The following is a 22,325-nucleotide window of genomic DNA, read 5'->3' on the forward strand; positions in this document are numbered from 1 at the left end:
AGAAGAAGAACAAGAACGGAAGGCGGCGGCGACGACGACGACAGCGGCGACAGAAGACCGGGCCACCGCCTGTAAAAGAGCTACAAGAAGGCGCGGTGGCCCGGCAGAAGAACCGAAGGCGGCGACAGAAGAACGGAAGACGGCGACAGAAGACCGGGCCACCGGACCAGGCGCGGTGGCCCGGCAGAAGAACCGAAGAGGGGGACAAGACCCCCGAAGTCGGGAGAAGAGGCCGGCGGCGGGGAGGAAGAAAGCCGGACTCCTCCGCTAGCAAAAGAGCTACACACACATAGCGGAGGAGTCCGGCGAGAAGACCCCCGAAGACGGAAGACCCCCGGAGCTGTGCAATAAAATACTTTTTCCATGTGTTGTGTTTTTTTTTGTACTTTATTTCACGGGTGAATGGGTAGGGGTACATTGTACCCCATACTCATTCACATAGGGTGGGGGGCCGGTATCCGGGGGCCCCCTTCTTAAAGGGGGCTCCCGGATTCCGATAAGCCCCCCGCCCGCAGACCCCGACAACCAACGGCCAGGTTGTCGGGAAGAGGCCCTTGTCCTCATCAACATGGGGACAAGGTGCTTTGGGGTGGGGGGGGCCGCGCGGCCCCCCCTTCCCCAAGGCACCCCCCATGTTGAGGGCACGCGGCCTGGTACGGCTCAGGAGGGGGGGCGCGCTCGCTCGCCCCCCTTTCCTGGCCGGCCGGGTAGCGTGCTCGGACAAGGGTCTGGTGTGGACTTGGGGGGAACCCCCACGCCGATTTTTTTCGGCGTTGGGGTTCCCCTTTAAGCCCATTCCAGGCGGCGGAGCCCGCGACGTCTCCTTCGCGGGCCCCGCCTACCTGTACACGCGCTCGAAATGGGCGGATTTGCCTCCTCCTTACGTGGGCGAGTCCGTTCATTTCAAAAGTTGAGCGAACTGTTTGCCCAACCTTGTTCGTCAAACAGTCCGCTCGTGTGTGGGCAAGTCCGCTCATGCAAATTTTGAGCGGACTGTTTGCCGAAACTGTTTGACGAACAAGGTTGGGCAAACAGTCCGTGCGTGTGTACGCGGCCTTACACTTGTGGTCATTGGGAAGAATTACCCCCTTACAGATATCTAAAAAGATCAATAGTATTAGTGGGAACTTCTCTGAGAGGCAGAAGGTTCCAATTGTTCAATGAACCCCTAGCAACCTCTGGAGGAACCCTGGTTGAGAAACCCTGGTCTACACAGTGTCTCTCGACTTGGGCCTTGCCTCAGCCTAGGACATGTGCTAGAGGCTGAAGAGATTTGTTGCCTGTTTGAGTGGATATTCAGAGGTAGTTGGTCTTGCAAGGAATTTTCTGCAGAGAAGCTGGAGAGAAGTCTCTAGACACTGTAAGAAGGATTCATTCACTGGTCAGTCAAGGTATCTGACTGTGCTAAGGCTCCATGTACACTAGCAGCTCCTAAACTCAACTCCATAAAAACCTGTGCCATGTACACATAGGCATTTAGGAGCTGAAAAAGAAAAAAAAATTATAATAAAAAGGCAGCAGCTGCTGACTTAATAAAATTGGACACTTTCCTGTCCCAGGGTCCAGCGATGGGGGGGGGGGGGGCACAAAGCCCCGCCTGTCTCCCCCTCCTCTCTGCATCACCAGCATTGTCACTGTGGGCCCCCGGCTGTGGCTTCACAGCCGGGCACACACTGCATACGCGCCGCACTGTGACTGGCTGGGCAATCATCGGACCCCGTGGCGTGTCCCAGATGATTGCCAAGAGGGAGGGGTGGATGTTGCATGTCAAGGGGTAACCTTCCCTTGAAGCAGAAGTTCCATTTTTGGGTGGAACTCCACTTTAACCTCACTCTCCTGAACGTGGAAGAATTGCATTAAGGATAGGAATGCTTTGACTGCCGGGCCGGGCAACATCATGGCGCCGGTTTGCGTTTTCCCCCAGCCAGCGGTCAAAAGTAGTTAAAGTGTACATGAAGCCTTAAAGGGTGAAGGATGCACCGATTAAAGAAAAAAGTCACTGCAAGCTAAGACAAGACAAGGCTGTGACTGCTCTCTTTGGTAGATCAGTCTGGTTGCTCCCACACATGGCCAGCATTTACCAAGAGGCTGCTCTTGAAGGGCCTGCTACTACCATTGCTACAGAATACCTGTACTCTGTCTACTCCTTTTTGAATATGCTGCACCCATAAACCCTCTCTCGTAGAATTTTATTCCACAATAAAAAAAAAAAAAGCTAAAGTGACTGACCCAACTTTTTTTTATTTTCACCCCACCATACACTAAGAACTAGACTGTCTATAGACCTCAAGATTAAACAGGGATTGCCTCAAGTCAGGCAACTTTCAGGTTGCACAAGTGTGAAAGGGGCCTTAGACTGCACTGACACCCGTAGCGGATTGAAAGGGAAGTGCGATCTGAATGTGGTGAGGGAAATGTGTAAAGGATAGCGGTGTTTCCCAAACTGCATATCAGGCTTGATCTATAAAGTAAATTTGTTGTAAGCTTATGTGTTTCAACTGTTTCCCTAGCCTTGTTGCCCTTTAAAAAAAAAAAAAAACACCTTTCTGATACTCCATACATAAGGATGCATACAAGCCATTTATGTTATCTTTAAACATAGCCCAGTATGTCAAAAGTCCTTCCCTTTTTACCAGTGACAGACACAAGATAAAGCATTGCTTTGTACAGATTACCAATCGTCATATCCTAAAAAATAAAACATTTTGCAGCAAAACGCCAATTATAAGCTGTATATTCTTTAAAAGGCAAATATATCTATTAAATATAGCTGTTATCGCCCATTTTATCTATACTCTCCATGTGCCCTCATCCCTATATACAGCACACCACATTTTTTTTCTCTTTTTTCCCCCCCTTTTGAATGAAGCAGGGAATATTGAAAATCACGGTCTTGTTTTTTTTTTTTTTTTTTTGCTTTCCAGAGCTTCATTAGGATTTCCCTGCAGTTTGTGTTGCACAAGAGAGAATAAATCTCCAACAGCAACACAAACAGTAAATTCTGTAACACTTTTTTAGTGGAGCAAAGACAAGGCTTAAGCAGAGTCCAGCATAGAAGTAAAAACCCAATAGGGGTCCTTACCTCCTATCTAAAACAAAAAATGGCTCGATATATACTCCAACAAATACACCAAAATAATTTATGCCAATGTCCCATTCAACAAACCTAATTTGTGTAAGAGTAGGCATGTGGAGTGTGCATTGGCAGAATGAGGACCATAAATCCACATTGAACATTGTTTCTTCAGAAGTGAACTATGGGTAATTCATTAACCTATACCCAACATTTTGATACAGTGTCAGCACTGTGTTGGATATGAATATGTAAATCAGACACAATTCCCATTTATAGAACTGGCCATTTGAAGGGCACACCATTTCAATGGTTTTTAATCTGGATTCCTCCTATGGGATAGCTCTAAATCTTGTGCTTGATTTGGTTATATCCCAGCAGGTACGAATATCGCAATATATGACATGACCCTTATTTTCATATTAAAGCTGACCTTCAGTCATTTTTCATCTTTCCATCTATTAAAACTTCTGCTCTTGCCGTTTTAACTTTGGATAGCAAAAAAAAATTTTTCTGCCAGTAAATACCGTATACAGCCCACTTCCTGTTTCTCCTGTAAAAGGCCTAGGCTTATGACATCATGCACAGCTCTCTGTCACTCTTTGCCAGGAAGGGGAGGGGGGTCATAAGAGGGCCAATGAGAGCTGCAGGTGTGTATCTGTGTAAATCCAGCAAGTGAACAGGCAGCGGCTTCAGCTGCCCACAGTTAAAATAGCTGCAACTAGGCACAGTTGAGGGAGGTTTCTGCAGCATGTTTGGCAAGTACAGAATAACAGTATATATAAAATATGCAAGGTGGTTGGAGAGAAGCTTCGGAATGGCAAAGATTTTTTTTATTACCAATTAAATGAGCAGACTGCAGTTCCTCTTTAAGTACCGATATAGCACTTGGTAATACACATTTATTTTAGGCCATAGATGCTGCGATTTTCTTTCCTGCACTGGCCGAGATTTGATCCATCTACGGTCGGCTTAAGTTAGGCCTAATTTTGAAAAACCCGCCTCTCCCCAACAACATACATTGTCATCTCCTCCTCTTAACTACTGGGTCACCAACATGGCTATAGGATATCTAGGACTATCTATCTACAGACTCGTCTATAAAATGGAAGAGAACAGCTATTAAAAAAACACTATGTACAAAATATTGGTACAAGTTAGCAAAATGTTTTTCAGGGTATGACATTTTTATTCACCAAATGCATTAATCAAATGATAAATCAGTTAATTAACATATTAAAAACACAAAACGGTATTCACTTAGGGTTTTGTTGCCGGAGGTTCAACCACCTTTTCTCCCCTATATCTACAATAAAAATCATTACGCTTATGTTAGATAAATAAAAATTTACATAATACAATATTAGAACCTTGAGAGGGCATTCGTTTTGAAGTTTCCGTTTGAAATTGAAATTGGCCATCTGCTTGGAATACCTTTACAAAACAATCCCAGTATTAAACAGCACTCAGCTGATTTAAAAAAATAAAAATAAAAAACCAACAACAGATATATACAGTATGGACAAATAAATATACCGCCGCGGTTATTGTATTTCCACACCTGGCCCTGCTGGCTTTTAAAATACCTGAATAGCAGCTCCAACTGACTAGATGCAGTTGCAAAAGTCAAAATGATTGATCAACTTTTGGCTTTATAGCGAACCATCCAGATATTCTAGAATCTGCAGCTGTTATCTGCCTGCAATACCAGTATTCACCAGAAGATGGTGTACTGGTACCCTGCTCCCCCTGATGTTACTATGCAGAGTTGGCTGCAAAAAAGGGAAATACACTTTAAAATCTTAAAACTTATTTTTTTTGTTTTTATTTCCTCCATTCAATGCACCAGACAGTGCTGCACCAGGCATATATTTCACCTTAAAAAACATTTTATAACCCCTTTCTTAAAAAGGTAGTCAGCTTACACATATGTGGGTTGACAAAAGGGTGGGCTTTAAAGCCCACATGCAGCACATATGCCCAGGGCTGTTGATAAGGCAGGGCCCGGGCCCCATCAGTTCCAAAAGGGGGACCCAGGTAACCTGCAGAGCCAGAGGTCCGGCTGTACTGTCTTATTGCAAACATCAATCCTCTTCTGCCTCCTCCTGCAGTGCTGCCAGCTTCTCCTCCTCTTTTTCCCCTCCGGCTGCACTGCAGGGGAATTGATCCTAAAACATGTGCCCCTCCCCCCCAGAGCTGCTGGCTTCCCTCCTCTCCTGCCGGCAGCTGTTACGGGCACACACAGGGATGATTCAGCATGGAGAGCTGGGGAAAGGGGCTAGTAAAAATGTAATTTACTGGCCCCTTCCTTTCCTGAATGAACACTGAATGAACACAGTGAGCAATCGGTACTAATCACTCCTGTATCCATTTATCACTTTAATTTGTGATTGAGTAGGAAGCCTCAGGGCACCACCTATACATTCAACTGTGCAGCTGAGGCCGCAGAGAAAGGGACTGCTAAATCTATGTTCTTAGTCACATTCGGCTGAATGGGGCCCCTGTCAAGCAGGCTGTATGGGGGCCTGTAACAACATTTGTAATAGCAGCCCTGTATATGCTTTACCGGGCAGCCGGTGTTTATCTACTGAGAGCGTGCTCACTACGCATTCTCAGCACAAAAGACAGCTCTCAGACCAGACTAAATAATCGGTAGCCGATAGGACAAAAGTCACAAGATCACTGATCCTTCCTGCCCCGTGGGCATTCAGAACTGGAATGCTGGGGGTGGGTGGGAAATGATTAAACAAATTGTACATTAATGCACATTATACATTACAGCAATGGGCTTTCCAGCATACTGGAAAAGTCCCAAGAATGACACCTACTTATATTTGACAGTATGCACGGTCTCTGTGGCCACACTCTTAGCTATGTTCTTCCCAGCATACTCCAGGCCCAGCCAGACTGTTGCAAATCCTAAAAAGATAAAAAAATGGTTCATGTCAACATGTTGAAACTGCTGGATTGTAGAGGAGGAAGAGACCTCAGGTCTTGTGAATACCTTGTACACCACTAGCTGCTACCACCATAGCGCCATCCAGTGGAGACTTCCCATCCTTGTCTTTCTTCAAAGATTCTGGAATTAGCTTGCTGCCATGTTTCTTCACATGTGGCCCAAGTTCTCTGCCGACACAACTCGCAATGGCACAGACACCATCCACTATGGGAGATATATACATGTTTTACAAAATACGTACTCACTGGTTGCCTACAAGAAAAAAAGGCTTCCCCTAATCACCGTCACTGTTTCCAATAATAACCAAAAATGTTATTTTTCCTTCTATAAACATGGTCCATGATTCTCTATCACTTTGTCGACTGAAGATGTGGATCTTAATTTGTAAACTGATAATGTATAAATGTTACCCACGACAAAATCCCATGCTCAGCAAAATGTGGTAGCTACCACTGCCAAGAGAAATATCTTCTGCAATAAATACAATTTTGCTGGTTGTCTGTTAAAGTCTTTAGAGCCACCAACCTGGAATGACCATACAGATCAGAAAGTCAGATTAAAGTGGATATTCCTGATCTGTATTCTTGTCTAGGCCTGTGTGTCTCCAAAAGTCGTAAAGCCATGACCGTCAATGAGCATTGCCAGGGCGAGAGGGCAGCAATGGCAGGATCTGAAAATCCTATATCCTACAGTGTAGACACTGGGGGCAGAGGAAGGGCCTGTGTACACTGGATATTGTTCTTATTAGGACAGTTTCTCCCCATATAAGTCCCCATATATAGGAAGCAAAAAACAGATCAGAAGGAGATCAGAAGCATCTCAAATGTAAGAACCTGTAAGCAAGCTGTGTTTGCTGATCTACAGAAGCCATATCACATTTTGTCAAAGGAGGATGTACCATTGTTTATTTTTAGCATACAATAATAGTATGGAATTACAGTATCTGCAGCTAAGGCCGGCCATAAACAGTTTGAATCTCAGCAGGTTCAGCAGGAACTGGCCAAGATTTGAACCATGTATGGACAGGCTGAGTTGATTGATCAATCAACTTGGATACAATCAGCCAGCTAGATTTTACATGCGATTATCACTAGTGACTACCTAATACTCACATGCGCTTGTAAATACTGACACAGAAAAACATCAGTGTTTACCTGAGTACAGCTTCATACAGCCATCCACTTCTATGGCTATACTCGCCCTTTGCAGCTCCCCGGGTGCAGAAAAACACCTGGATCTATGGGTAGCTTTATGCGACACCTGTGGCTCCCTGGGTGCAGAATTGTTTTTTGTTTTGTTTTTTTGTCTTTTTTTAACACCAGAGCAGATTTGTGACACAAACTACCTGTGTTCATGGGCCATAAAATTCTTTGTATGGTAAAAGACTGACTAAATGTCAGGTAGAATTATGTTTTATAGTCTCAAACACTGGGCACAACTATGACCCATACAAAATATCACTTGCCCTCTGCTTGGTAAATTCAACTTTACCAATTGGTTCTTTCCAAGGACCATGGAAATGGTTCCCATCTATGTATTGGGGCGAGTGATCATATGTGAAAAATGGCACTGCACCGTACCGCCAATAATAGCTTTGCAAGGCTCAGAAGTGAAGAAAGTTTTACACAGGTTTAGTTGCATGCGTTAGTTCTATATAAAATATTAACATATATGGTGTAAATGGGGAATGATTAGAACTTGGGTCTGGTTTCTATTGCTATCTGGGGCTTGGTTAGAGATTCTCCTTCCCCCCCCCCCCCCCCCCCAACTTCCTGTCCTACTGACATTTTATAAAATGTATAAAAGCTTATTTATTTTTGTATTTTATAAAAGGAGTACTGTATAGAATTATATATAATATTGTATAGTATTAAACAGAGTTATTAGTGTAAGGGAAGGTAGGAACTCCTACCAGATTTTTCTGTGCATCCCTGTTGCGGATTTTCCCTCACTTAATTTTTTGGTAAAATGTTGTCAGCAGAACAGGAAGTAGAGCTGGCCACAGATTATGCGATTTAATTTACTGCAACTATGGGTCCGAGGAGCCATCCCTGCCGAGACAACACAGAGATTACCGCTACCGGCTATAGCCGCTGGCAATAAACGTATGCTGAAGATTCCACATGATGGTTGTACAATCAGCCTGCCCATACATGGACTGAATCTCAGCAGGTCCCTGCTGAGATTCGATCCATTTATGGTTAGCTTAACCTCTTCCCGGTGAAAGGTGAAAGACCGCTACAGCGCAACTTACTTTGCCATCCTCCCATGAGGACCAGTGCTGTCAGTCAGTGTCACCTATCAGTGCCAGCTTATCAGCGCCCATCAGTTAAGGAGAAAAATTACCCGTTTGTTAATATATACAAACTATCAAAAATGTATTTATTTTTTCAAAATTCCGTTTTTTTTGTTCTTTAGCAAAAAATAAAAAAATCCAGTGGTGATTAAATATAACCAAAAGAAAGCTCCATTTGTGTGACAAAAATGAAAAAAATGTCATATGGGTACAGCGTTGCATGACCGTGCAATTGTCATTCAAATCGCAACAGCTAAAAATTTGCCTGGGCAGGAAGGGGGTAAAAGTGCCCAGTACTGAAGTGGTTAAGGAAAAATCTCTGTAGTGGAGCAATGAATAACGGTGGAAAATGGACAGGATTTCTAATCCTTCGTCACTCTTTTCAGAACCGCCCAAAACATTTTTTTGGCTTAAAAACCACACTTTAATGGAATCATTCTACATAATTGCATAGCTGGACTGGATGGTGTGTTTGCCTACAGTTTAGCTTTAATTAATTTCCATAACCCAAACATATAACCCGCCCACCCATTCATGAAGTTTCAAGCCAATTATTAAAGAATAAAAGATAAAAGCAACTATGCTATCATGTTCACAGTGCTCCTGTAGGGGCATTATTAAATAGCAATGTAAACTTTGGAATTGCAGGTTTTTTCTTTGTCAGTATGAAAATGATATAATTAAACTTGAGTAATACTGTCAATGCCCACGCTTCTTAGGTTCTGTAAACTGATATACAGCTACGATATTTTTTTTTTACCTAGGAACTGGCTGACTTTCACTGCACCGCCAGTAGCCTGCTGTGCCACATGAAGTCCCTTGGCCACTGTGGGGTTGACTTCCATAGGTCTGTCCTCAGGCTGAATATGTTCTCTTAATTTTGTAGCACCTTTGTGAATGGCTTTTTCCGTCAGCTCTGCTCCTTTCACCAAGCCCCAGTTCAGCCAAGAGGCCCCTAGATTGAAAAACATAGCATTTAAAGTCCAAAAAACAGTAGGTTATAATCTACAAATAGAAAGAAAGATAGCATCCGCTGCTGAGGAATCCATACTCCAGGTGGATTGAGTCACAACACCACAAGTATACCCTTAAGCCCTCCAGGGATTTGCATGCCGTTTCCTGGCTGGCATTCATTTTTGTTTTGTCCGGTTGTGTCTCACACTTTGGGGACCTCTATAGTGGTATACGTTTGTGGAGCTTGGGCTGGGCCCCCTCTGCCCCAAACTGTTGCCCCTCTAGGTGGGCATTTGTTGTGGTTTTTCCCTTAGGCCGCGTACACACGCGGGGACTGTTCGCCCAACTTTGTCCGTCAAACAGTTTCGGCAAACAGTCCGCTCAAAATTAGCATGGACGGACATGGCCACACACAACGGACGAACAGTTTGCTGAAACCGTGCGCGATGACGTGAACGGCGCGTACGACGGGACGAAAAATACGACGTCCTATACACTGCATTATAACTTTCGGCGTGTAAATCCTTTCTGAGCATGCGCGGAACTTAGTTTGACGAACAAGCCTACACACGAGGGGACTGTTCGCTGAAACAAGGTTTCAGCGGACAGTTTTTCGGAATTTCCGAAAAACCTTGTTCAGCGGACTGTTCGCTGAAACTGTCCGCTGAAAGCCCACACACGAGCGGACTGTTTGCCGAAACACTGTTCAGCGGACAAAGTTGGGCGAACAGTCCCCGCGTGTGTACGCGGCCTAACTGGTATGCTGGTGTCTTTTGTATATGTATCAACACACCAGAATTTCTCTTTATGAAGCATTATTTCCGAAATGCATCGAGAGTTCACAACTGGACAAAAGAACTGTGTTAAAAAATCATCTTTATCTCTCCAAGTTTGGAAGGCTTTAATTTGCTATACATCTATGAGATAATACTGGATGTACGATTTCCATTTTTAAATCTCTGGTCTATGACACAACAATACTCAGGCTTACCGCTATTCTATGTTACCCAGGGGTCTCCAGACCTTCTAAAAAAAGGGCTAGTTCATTGCCCTTCGCACTTAGGGGGACGGATTGTGGCTAATGGAAGTTGAAAATGCCCTGACATCAGTGGAAGTAAACAATGCCTTAGGCTTGGTAGTCAGTGGATGTAAAACAATTACATAGTGCCTGTGATCAATAGGAGGAGGAGGATTAGTGCTGTATCATTGGTATTCGTTGGAGGAATAGTGCACCATTATTAGTATCAATGAGAGGGATAGTTCCCCATTATTGGGTGTCAGTGGCAGGAATTATGCCCCACTATTAGTGTCCAGTGGGAGGAATACTGCATCCAGAACTGGATAAAGCAAAAGGGCAGCAGTTTGGATGCCACCTCTATAGTTAATAAAGTTACAGGCTACAATACTGCATCTCATATGGACATGAACCAATGGATTTAATGGACTCGTCAGCCTTACATGTCCATTAACACTATTTCCCCATAGTAATTTTTTTCTTTACTCCCTCCCCTAAAGACCACTAAACCTCTGACAGCTGGATACTACATATATTATTCATCATTGATGACATTCTCTTAGCTGTGTAAATGATCTCTGCACAACTAAAACCACCAACTTTTGGCAGAGATGACCTTAGACGGAACTAACTGTATGGAAAATATTACTACCCTTTTTCTACTTTCATATTTCTTTCTGCAAGGTATGTCCCATTTGTATTCAAAGTAAAAAAATTTCCAGCTCGGTAAGCTAATTTTCCCTTATTGCAGTCACTAACAGGAAACTAATGTAGGCAGAGGGCTTACCAATGCAAGAGGCCTAAGGCTAGACAAGACCTGAGCTGTAACCTATACTGAATGACATCAAACTGCAGCATAAAGTTTTATTTCCACCTGGGCAGGCCTTCGATTGCCAAGCAGATAAAATAGAAATCTAATCTTTATTTACCTTGCAGAATTCCTTGGGCAACCTTCTGACTCCATGGTGGCAGGTCATCTTTCTCTATTGGTTCAGGCTCTGGCTCAGGTATGGTGACAACATGCACAGTCTGACTCAAGTCAATGACTTCTTCTGTTGCATCGCTGGACTTGAAGAGCAGAAACAAACAATAGAAGGTTTTATTATTTTAGCCATTTACCACCTACACAAGACAAGGTGCCCGTGACCATGAGATTCTGGGAAACTATCCTGTTGCTGATAGACATGATCATATGCCCACTGGCTCTTTCCAATTTCTGCAGACAACCCCAAGATGACTGAGGAAGAATAGGCTGCAATTTTCCAGAAGAATGATCTTATTCTCCAAATATTAGGCCAGCATCAGTGGTGTGCAAACACACATATACATAGTTAGGTTGAAAAAAGACACAAGTCCATCCAGGCCAACCTTAAAAACAATAAATAAAATAAAAAAATATCGTACAATCCAATATATACAATTGTTCTCACTAAAAAAACGTTTAGTAATTGCTCTTCTGGCTACCATCCATCCCATGTCTAGACATACTTTTATAGTTGCATTCACATACTGTATGATGCAATTACACAAATTACAGCCAATTCCTGGACTGGATATAAAATTCTGGATTCCAATATGTGGCATCCAGAAAAAAAAAAAAAAAAAAAAAAACACTTAAGCCCCGTACACACGAGAATATCGGATGAATGATAGTCTTTTTTTTCCTTGGCATGCTAGTCTCATATCGAAAATTCTTGTATGACAGAATACAACTTGGGAAGTAATGTATTGTATTGGAACGTGTTCTTTCAATCAGAGCGTGAATTTCCGGTATTGAAAAAGAAAAAAAAAATGGAAATGGTACGATCTGAGATTAAAATTTGTGTTTTTTTCCCCCCCAATCTTATAATTTCAGATGACCTGTCATGGTCGGCTATTGAAGGCTGTGTATTAATGATCAGATTATCATACTAACGCTTCAAAAGCGGTATTTTTTTTTTGTCCGATTTTCTGATTGTGTGCACTAGGCTTTATATACTTTAAGTCTAATGCAGCATGATTGATCAAGTCTATACATGTTGTATCCGAAGAATATGTGCATTTTCTGTATCCCTTGCCCAGCCTCTTCTTAGAGGCTCACCACTGGGAAACCTCTGTGAGGGCCATTCGGGGTCCTGGGTGTGGCAACATATGGATGCCCCCTCCACTTGTCAAAAGTGAACCTGGCTTTTATATATTTTACACGGCTGTAACAATTACTGATCATTGTATGCAATCACCTTGATATGCTATAGAGGAGTTTCATACCTATATGAGGTCACTCTTTAATGGCAAAATGTGCTTTATTGTAGAAACAAAAACATTTTTTGTGACCATCTTCTATTATACCTCTGAAGAAAGGATTGAACGCTTCCTGAAACGCGTCGGAATGGAGGAGATATTTTTTACCAAGTCTGTATATATATTTTATGCATTTTCAACCGTTTAATGGATATAATAACCAATGTGTGATTTTTTTATATAACCATCCTAGTTGTTTTTGAAGTGGCCTTTAAAAAGTCTCAACAAACATCGTGGAGGGTTATCACTGTCTTCATATACAATTGGGGATGTTGGCAACCAGCACATGATTTTCTCTCGTGGTTTTCATTTAAGAGACCACACAGTGATCCATAATCTTTTACAGCTTGAACCAGGCCCACAGACTTACACAGAATAATATCATGCAAAATCAGATTACTACATTAGTGAGCAGGAAGTAGAACATATAACAAGTTAATGACTGCACCATACTGATAAAGCCAAGGGGAAATAAAAGAAACATAAAATATGTGCATATTGCAGGTCACTTTGCCATATCTATATATGTTTTAAAGTACTAAAACTAAAAAAAAAAAGCAAAACTTTTTTCAGGTTTTGGACAGAGCGGAGAGGGATTAGAACACCTGTCAGTTTTTATTGCCATCCGTGTCCCAGTTAGGGAGATTCACCTTCTCCATTTGTCCCATTTACCATTATTATTGGGCCCTGGTTCACACCAGTATGGTTTTGAAATCGCTACATCTGCGTGGTTTCAAAGCCGCAGATCAGTGCAATTTGGACCTCCGATTTCATTGCAGCTTGCGACTTAATGAGGAACTGCAGTCTGCTCACATAATTTGTAATAAAAACAGATTTGCTATTCTGAAGTTTCCCTCCAACCACTTTGAAGCTCCACTTTAATTTGAAAGTAGACAATGCAAGTCGCAATGAAATTGAAAAAAAAAAAAAAAAGAAGTATAGGAACCTTGATCAAAGTCGCTGCACGAGTTGAGTCGCAGCAATTTGAACGGTTCTATTGCTGGCAATGGAGTGCGACTTATCAGGTGATTTTGAACTCTTAAAATCATATGACAAATTGCAAAAAAAAAAAAATTATATGGAAGTAAATGAAAATCCCCAAATTTGGGTTGCCCCCAGAAAAAGTAATAGAGGGGAAATCTTCCAATGGGACACTAGTTCTGGTGACCAGTTCTGATCCCTTTTTTTCACTATGGGACAGGAAGTGAAGGGACATGTCCCCCAATGAGACACATGGCAAAAAATAAACTGACAGGGGTTATAACTCTTAGGCTGGGTTCACATATATATGCAAATTGGGTGTGGTTTTAACAACATGTAATGTGAACAACTTTCAATGCAGCCTGTTCACACATGTGCAGGGCAGCAGCGGTGGTTTCAAAAAAAGGGTCCTGTGCGTTTTTGGGTCCGGTTCAGGTGCGATTTCAGGTAACAATGCACACCCCAAGTTCTGTATATAAAATTGTATTCTATTTTGTATGTATTGCACACTGCACTAATGTTTTTAGTACGTTTGCATTCTTTCGAGTCCTGATTAGAATTAGTCTGCCTATGTTACGCCCCTTGTTACCATAAATGTACAATTGTAATATTAATGTGATACCTACGTAATCATGTGTATAAAAACCTTCAATTGCGTCATAATAAAGCAGAACAGTTATTTGTACAGATGCGGAGTGTATCTTTTGTGTCTGTTCCCTACTGCAATAGATATTATTAATTTGGAACCAGTAATCGATATGAGGATAGGAGTTGCCCATCTATAATATTCCATGTCACACTTGAACCAGGGGAACAGAAACGCACTGGACTGCCGCACTGAAACCGCTCCCCATATGTGTGAACCCAGCCTTAATCTGTCCAAACTGGGAAAAAAAAAAAAAAAAAGAAAAGTTGCCTATAGTTCTACTTTGCGTTTAAAATGAAATCAAGTTGCTGTAGCTTGGTGTCTGACAGAGCTGAATGTGGAAATTAGACACAGACAAATGCACACCACCCGCTTTGTTTTATGGACAACCTATTCTTTGTATTTCTGCGATTAATGCAGAATGTTTCACGCGGCATAAACTGGAGAACATCCAATCTGGTACAAAGGAGAAATTCTTGTGCCCTTTGTTCCACAGCTCAGCCCTACAGATAAATCTGTAAATAACAAGTACTGAAAAATATCCTGCTGTGACTACCATGATTATTATTGCAGCCCTCCAACATGACTAGGGACCCTGGACATCTCAGTGCGGTCACTGGAACTTGGTGACTTGAAATTCTGCACGATGTCCCCCTACAGATGGAACTTTTTCTTAAAATGTAAATAATCCGAGTGGTCAGAAAAACAGAAACCCTAGTTTCTGCAGGAGAAGCGAGTCCAGAGAAGTGCCGCCTGACTCAGAACCATCTGCAATGCAGCACAGGTCTCCAAATGGCACCACAAATCAATGGTCACTGCCCCACCTATAACTGGCCTTCGCAGCAAGGAGCATGCAGAAGAGTGACGCATGTCAAACAAAAGTAAATACAATTCCCAGCTCACCTCACCAACCAACCGTATTATCCCATCTAAGGCTGGCCATATATAGTTCAAAATTCCTGCTGAACTGGCCTGAGATTTGAACTGTTAATGGGCAGGCTGAATGTACCAAATTGATGGATCAACTTGGGTACAACCAGCCTGCTGGAGTCTCTTACAATTAACACTAGCGGTTAGCGATAATTGTAAGAGTATCCAGCACATGATCACTGTCTTCTCCTGGTGGGGACAGCTTTCCTCACACATGCCCCGGCTTCCCCCTACACATGTGCTTACTTTCGTTGTGATTTGGGGTTATCCCTAAAACAAAATGGCACCCATGGTTGCAGGAAAGAAATTTGCAGTGTGTATGGCCTGCCTAACAGTTAGGCCTGATTCAAACCTATATGCAGGTTGCAGTTTGCATATTTCAATACATGCTTTTCATCCATTGAAGTCCATGAAACCAAAAACCAGAATAAAGCCCTTTCCATAAAATGCACAGATGTGAACTACATCCATAGGAAACCATGTTAAATGGACTGTAATGCGTTATTGCAAAACTGAAAATGCACAAAAAAAAAAAAAAAATGCATTAGGTGTGAACCAGGCCTTAGACAGGATAATTTGGTTGTTTGCAGTCTGGTTCGCGAGTTGAGCTGGGAATTTTCTTTGGTTTAGTTCTCCAAACGACACCCCCTAGAGGAGCCCAGAAGACGTTTTCTTTTGCACCCACAAATGCAGTTTTGAATGCGAACACAGGGGTTGATTTACTAAACTAGGAGGGTGAAAAGTCTGGTGCAGCTCTGCATAGAAAACCAATCAGCTTCCAGGTTTTTTTTTTTGTCAAAGCTTAATTGAACAAAGTTAGAAGTGGATTGGCTACCATGCAGAGATGCACCAGATTTTAAACCATTATTAATTACTAGTATTGGGGTGCCTGTCTTTACACTCACATGAACTTTAATGGCATCCCAGTCTTAGTCCATCGGGTTCAATATTGAGTTGGCCCACCCTTTGCAGCTATAACAGCTTCAACTCTTCTGGGAAGACTGTCCACAAGGATTCTTCCAGAAGCGCATTTGTAAGGTCAGACACTGATGTTGGACAAGAAGGTCTGGCTTGCAGTCTCCACTCTAATTCTTCACAAAGATGTTCTATCGGGTTGAGGTCTGGACTCTGTGCAGGCCAGTTAAGTTCCTCCACCCCAAACTCACTCATCATTGTCTTTATGGACCTTGTTTGTACACTGGTGCGTAGTCATGTTGGAATAGATAGGGGCCAACCCCAAACAGTTCACACCAAGTTGGGAACATGAAATTGTCCAAAACGTCTTGGGGTATGCTGAAGCCTTAAGAGTTCCTTCACTGGAACAAAAGGGACCAAGCCCAACCCCTGAAAAACAACCCAATACCATAATTCCCTCCTCCACCAAATGACTTGGACCAGTGCACAAACCAATGTCCATAAAAGACACAGATGAGCACGTTTGGGGTGGAGGAACTTAACTGGCCTGCAGAGTCCTGACCTCAACCCGACAGGACAACTTTGGGAAGAAGTAGAGTGGAGACTGTAAGCCAGGCCTTCTCATACACATCAGTGGATGACCTCACAAATGCGCTTCTGGAAGAATGGTCAAACATTCATAGACATTCCTAAAGCTTGTGGACAGCCTTCCCAGAAGAGCTGGAGCTGTTATAGCTGCACAGGGTGGGCCAACCCTATGAACCAAGACTGGGATGCCATTAACCACTTCCAGACCACCCATCGCATATATACTGTGGCAGGGCAGCCCAGTTGTGCAAAATGGTGTACCTGTACGTGATTTTGTAAACGTGATCTGGGGCACGTGTCGCCGGAACACTGCTCCCACTGTGATTGCACACAGCAGGAGCCTCTGGGACCCGGCGTTCAGAGGAAAGGCAGAACGGCGGTCTGCCTATGTAAACAAGGCAGACCACTGTTCTGTCAGGGAGGAAATGAGAGATCTTGTGTTTCTGGCAAGCAGAAACATGGATCTCTCTTTTCATCAAGTGCATCCACCCCCATTAGGATGACCTCCCCAGGAGCACTCTTAACCCTTTGATTGTCCCTGGTGTTAACCCCTTCCCTGCCAGTGTCAAATTTCTTCATCAATTTAGGCCAATATGTATTCTGCTAGTTTTTGGTTAAGTCCCTAAATCTATCCCATAGTTTGTAGACGCTAAAAACTTTTGCACAAACCAATCAATATACGCTTATTGTTATTTTTATTATTTTTTTTTTTTTTTAAACCAAAAACTTGTAGCAGACGACATATTGGCCTAAGAAAAAAGAAATTAGATTTTTTTTTTTTACTGGATAATGTTTTATAGCAGAAAGAAAAATAATGAATAATTATATATATATATATATATATATATATATATATATATATATATATATATATATATATATACACACACACACACACACACACAATATAATATAATATATTCAAGAAAAAAGCAAAGGATCAAATACCACCGCAAGAAAGCACTATTTTTGGGATATAAAGGACATCAATTTTCAGTGTCAGGTAAAGTAATGCAGTGCCATATCACAAAAAATGGCCTGATCAGAAAGGTAGTGAAACCTTCTGGAGTTAAAGTTCGTGTGTGTGTGTAAAGGCAGGCATTTTGGTAATATAGTGTAGGTCACACTCCTGGAAAAGGGCTTTCTTTACAAATGGTCAAGTACAAATGCATGTTCATTGAAGGTTCAGTTATTTAAGTACTTTAACTTCACTTTTAATAAAATGGTCCTATATCTATGGAAGGATAAACTGGACTGCTACAAAGAATGTGGAAAGCGCCTGGGGCCTTGTTTAACCACTTGACCACTGGGCACTTAAACACCCTTAATAACCAGACCAATTTTCAGCTTTCGGTGCTCTCGCATTTTGAATGACAATTACTCAGGTCATGCAACACTGGACCTATATGAAATTTTTGTCCTTTTTTTCACACAAATAGAGCTTTCTTTTGGTGGTATTTAATCACCGCTGGGTTTTTTTTTTTTTTGTGCTATAAAAGAAAAAATACCGAAAATTCTGTAAAAAAACGAATTTTTCTTTGTTTCTGTTAGAAAATTTAGCAGATTAGTAATTTTTTCTTCATAAATTTTGGCCAAAATTTATACTACTACATATCTTTGGTAAAAATAAGTACAAATTGGTGGATATTATTTGGTCTTTGTGAAAGTTATAGAGTCCACAAGCTATGGTGCCAATATCTGAAAATTGATCACACCTGAAGGACTGACGGCCTATTTCAATTCTTGAGACCCTAACATGCCAGAAAAGTACAAATACCCCCCAAATGACCCCTTTTTGGAAAGAAGACATTCCAAGGTATTTAGTAAGAGGCATGATGAGTTTTTTGAAGTTGTCATTTTTTCCCACAATTCTTTGCAAAATCAAGATTCTTTTTACTTTTTTTTTTTTTTCACAAAATTGTCATATTATCAGGTTATTTCTCACACACAGCATATGCATACCACAAATTACACCCCAAAACACATTCTGCTATTACTCCCGAGTATGGTGATACCACATGTGTGAGACTTTTACACAGTGTGGCCACATACAGAGGCCCAACATGCATGGAGCGCCATCAGGTGTTCTGGAGCACCCAGGACAATTCTGACATTTCTCTCCTACATGTAAAAATCATAATTTATTTGCTAGAAAATTACATAGAACTCCAAAACATTATATATGTTTTTTTAGCAAACACCCTGGAGAATACAATGGTGGTCTTTGCAACTTTTTATCTCGCACGGTATTTGCGCAGTAATTTTTCGAATGCTTTTTTTTGGAAAAAAAACTGTTTTGTGCTTAAAAAAAAAAAAACACAGTAAAGTTAGCCCAATTTTTGCATAATGTGAAAGATGAAGTTACGCTGAGTAAATAGATACCTAATATGTCACTCTTCAAAATTGCACACGCTCGTGGAATGGCGGCAAACGTCGCTACTTAAAAATCCCCATAGGCGACGATTTACATTTTTTTTACTGGTTATATGTTTTGAGTTACAGAGGAGGTCTAGGGCTAGAATGATTTCTCTCGCTCTAACGTTCACAGCGATACCTCACATGTGTGGTTTGAACACCGTTTTCATATGTGGGCGGGACTTACGCATGCGTTCGCTTCTGCATGCGAGCACATGGGGACATGGGCGCTTTAAAAAAAACATTTTTTTTTATTGTTCATTTTACTTTATTTATTTTAGTTTGACATTTTTTTTCCCCAAAAATAATTTTTTTGATCACTTTTATTCCTATTACAAGGAATGTAAACATCCCTTGTAATAGGAATATGGCATGACAGGTCCTCTTTACAGTGAGATGTGGGGTCAATAAGACCCACATCTCACCTCTAAGCTGGGAAGCCTGAAAAAAAAAAAAAAGATTCTGGCTTTGATCGTATTAGCGATTCGGTAGAAGCACCGGAGGGCGGAGGGCGGCGGGAGATGTCTATGGCTGGGTATTGCAGGGTATCACCGACTATGGCTGGGTATCTCAGAGCATGGTGTTGCAGAGTACTGCGTTGCAGAGCATTGCAGGGTATTGGCGGGTGTTGCAGAGCATTGCAGAGTGTTGCAGGGTATTGGCGGGTGTTGCAGAGCATTGCAGAGTGTTGCAGGGTATCGGCGGGGGTTGCAGAGCATTGCAGAGTGTTGCAGGGTATCGGCGGGGGTTGCAGAGCATTGCAGAGTGTTGCAGGGTATTGGCGGGTGTTGCAGAGTGTTGCAGGGTATTGCAGAGCGTTGCGGAGTGTTGCAGAGCGTTGCGGAGTGTTGCAGGGCATTGCGGAGTGTTGCAGGGCATTGCGGAGTGTTGCAGGGCATTGCGGAGTGTTGCAGGGCATTGCGGAGTGTTGCAGGGCATTGCGGAGTGTTGCAGGGCATTGCGGAGTGTTGCAGGGCATTGCGGAGTGTTGCAGGGCATTGCGGAGTGTGTAATGCAGAGTATTTGCAGGGAATTGCAGAGTAATGCAGAGTATTTGCAGGGAATTGCAGAGTAATGCAGAGTATTTGCAGGGAATTGCAGAGTAATGCAGAGTATTTGCAGGGATTTGAGGGGTTAATTTTCGGTGAGCAGCGATGTGGGCACTGCAGATGCAGCCCACATCGCTGCTGACACCGATCTCTTCCCCCTCCGCTGTACCGATCGGTACAGAGAGGGGGAGGGAGCGATCACGTGGTAAACGGCCGCGATGAGCGGCCGTTTACCGTGATTCGTGATGCGCCGGGTCCACTGGACCCAGCGGTCACGGATGCTCTCGTGTGTGCGCCCCAGGGGGCGCGCGAGAGCAGAATTCTGGGAGGCCGTTAATTAACGGCCTCTTAGAGTTAAACAACCGCCCTGATGCCGTTAATCGGCAATGGGCGGTTGTTAAGTGGTTAAGATACATCCATGACTGACACTCTGGTGAGAGTTTTTCTAATCAAAAAGGTTTATAAAAAAAATAGTTTTTCCTACAGACAGCAGAACAGTGATGCAAGGAGAGCCATCATTGAATAGAGGGACCCCCTCCCCCCCCCCAGAAAAAACAAAACAAAAAAACACACACACTCTTCAAAGTTTTGAAATTAGTGTTCGATCTCCACCAAAAATACATAGAGGGGTGTAAATCCCTTGTGCCCACTTAATTTCTGTTTGGAATCATAACTATTCAATATATAAAAAACACCTTTACAAATAAAACCTCAAAATATGAGATCCCAGCACCTTCCAAGTGCTTCGAGTCTAAGCCTCAGACATTCAATGCCTAAAAAGTGTACAGAGCTGTTGTGGGTCAAGAAATGCAAGTCTCCCATTGTGAGAATCAGGTTGGGGCAAATGACATATGAGGACTTTGTGTTGATTCTACATTTACCATATAGCGGTGATCTTTTTCTTTTACCTGGATCCTCAGATCAGACATTTGTTTCAAAAGATCTTCAAAGAGCTCAAGGTCAGCGGCGGGCAGCTCAGCCGAGAGTACCACCCCTACGTAGGATCCTTGGATCTCGGACATCATGTCTGGGAACATGTAGACCCCTGTGTTAGAGCGTAGTACAGGGGACTGAGTGCACATGAGAGGGTACAGCCAATCACAGACCTAACAATTAAAAGACAAAATTATTAAAAACAGTCATGGTACAATAAGAATAAAAAATAAAGCCCCGATATGCACAGTGAACACATGCTTCCCACCATAAAATGCATTCAGCAGGCAGGACAGCCCCAGCACATAACAGCCTTGCTGGTTGTATCTGGTATTGAAGGAACACTGCTTACGAAGCCATGAGAATATAAAGGCCAGGTATTCCGCCACCTCTGTAACATCTCTAAAATTCTCCCCTTTTTAACAAATGAAACCACCAAGCTCCTCATTCACTCCCTTGTTATCTCTCGCAACTCCCTTCTCATTGGCCTGCCTCTCCATAGGCTATCCCCTCTTCAGTCTATCATGAATGCTGCTGCTAGACTTATCCACCTTACCAGCCGCTCAGTGTCTGCCAACCCTCTCCTCCAATCCCTACACTGGCTCCCAATCACCCAGCGAATTAAATTTAAAAATACTAACCACAACATACAAAGCCATTTACAACTCTGCCCCGAACTACATCACCAATCTTGTCTCCAAATATCACCCAAATTGTCCTCTCCGCTCTTCTCAAGACCTCCTACTCTCAAGTTCTCTCGTCTCCTCCTCTCATGCTCGTCTCCAGGATTTCTCCAGAGCATTTCCCATCCTCTGGAACTCACTACCTCAATCCGGCTACCTCCTATTCTTGCTAACTTCAGGCGATCCCTGAAAAACCCATCTCTTTAGGGAAGCCTATCACATCTCTAACTAATCTTTTACCACTTCCATCAGCTCATTCCCCACAGTTACAACCTTTTGTACCACCTGCCCCACCCCATTGGATTGTAAGCTCTTCTGAGCAGGGCCCGGTTAATCCTCTTGTATTTTATTGTATTGTAAATGTATTGTCTCCCTTTTATATTGTAAAGAGCTGCGTAAAATATTGGCACTATATAAATCCTGAATAATAATAATAATAATAATAATAATAATAATAATAATTCTTAGGCCTGCCCACTGTATGCCTCTTGCTGCTTCCCACACAGGCAGCTGCAGAGCATAGAATTGTGTGACAAATCTCAAGTCTTGCCCAGTAGCACACGTGAGAATTGCGGCTAAACACTGCAACAGAGGCTTTTGGAGGGGAC

The 22,325-nt window shown here is 42.7% G+C and overlaps 1 protein-coding gene across 3 annotated transcripts in view; it reads right to left on the reverse strand.

The window, feature by feature from the left end:
• The window catches only part of SPART (spartin), a 53,195-nt gene that overhangs the window by 6,764 nt on the left and 24,106 nt on the right, over positions 1–22,325 (reverse strand). Inside the window, exons 3-8 of one of the 3 annotated variants that reach the window (XM_077484145.1) lie at positions 20,983–21,207; positions 11,227–11,365; positions 9,089–9,283; positions 6,078–6,236; positions 5,902–5,992; positions 4,334–4,379 (exon numbers count right to left, since the gene is read on the reverse strand). In XM_077484145.1, coding sequence (XP_077340271.1) covers positions 4,334–4,379; positions 5,902–5,992; positions 6,078–6,236; positions 9,089–9,283; positions 11,227–11,365; positions 20,983–21,207 — 855 coding nt within the window. The remainder of the gene's footprint in view (positions 1–4,333; positions 4,380–5,901; positions 5,993–6,077; positions 6,237–9,088; positions 9,284–11,226; positions 11,366–20,982; positions 21,208–22,325) is intronic. The other 2 variants (XM_077484144.1, XM_077484143.1) reach the window with 2 other exon arrangements.

Source organism: Lithobates pipiens, unplaced genomic scaffold (genome assembly GCF_037356315.1).
Source record: "Lithobates pipiens isolate NorthernLeopardFrog02 unplaced genomic scaffold, aLitPip1_a1.2 Scaffold_16, whole genome shotgun sequence".
Lineage (NCBI taxonomy): Eukaryota > Metazoa > Chordata > Amphibia > Anura > Ranidae > Lithobates > Lithobates pipiens.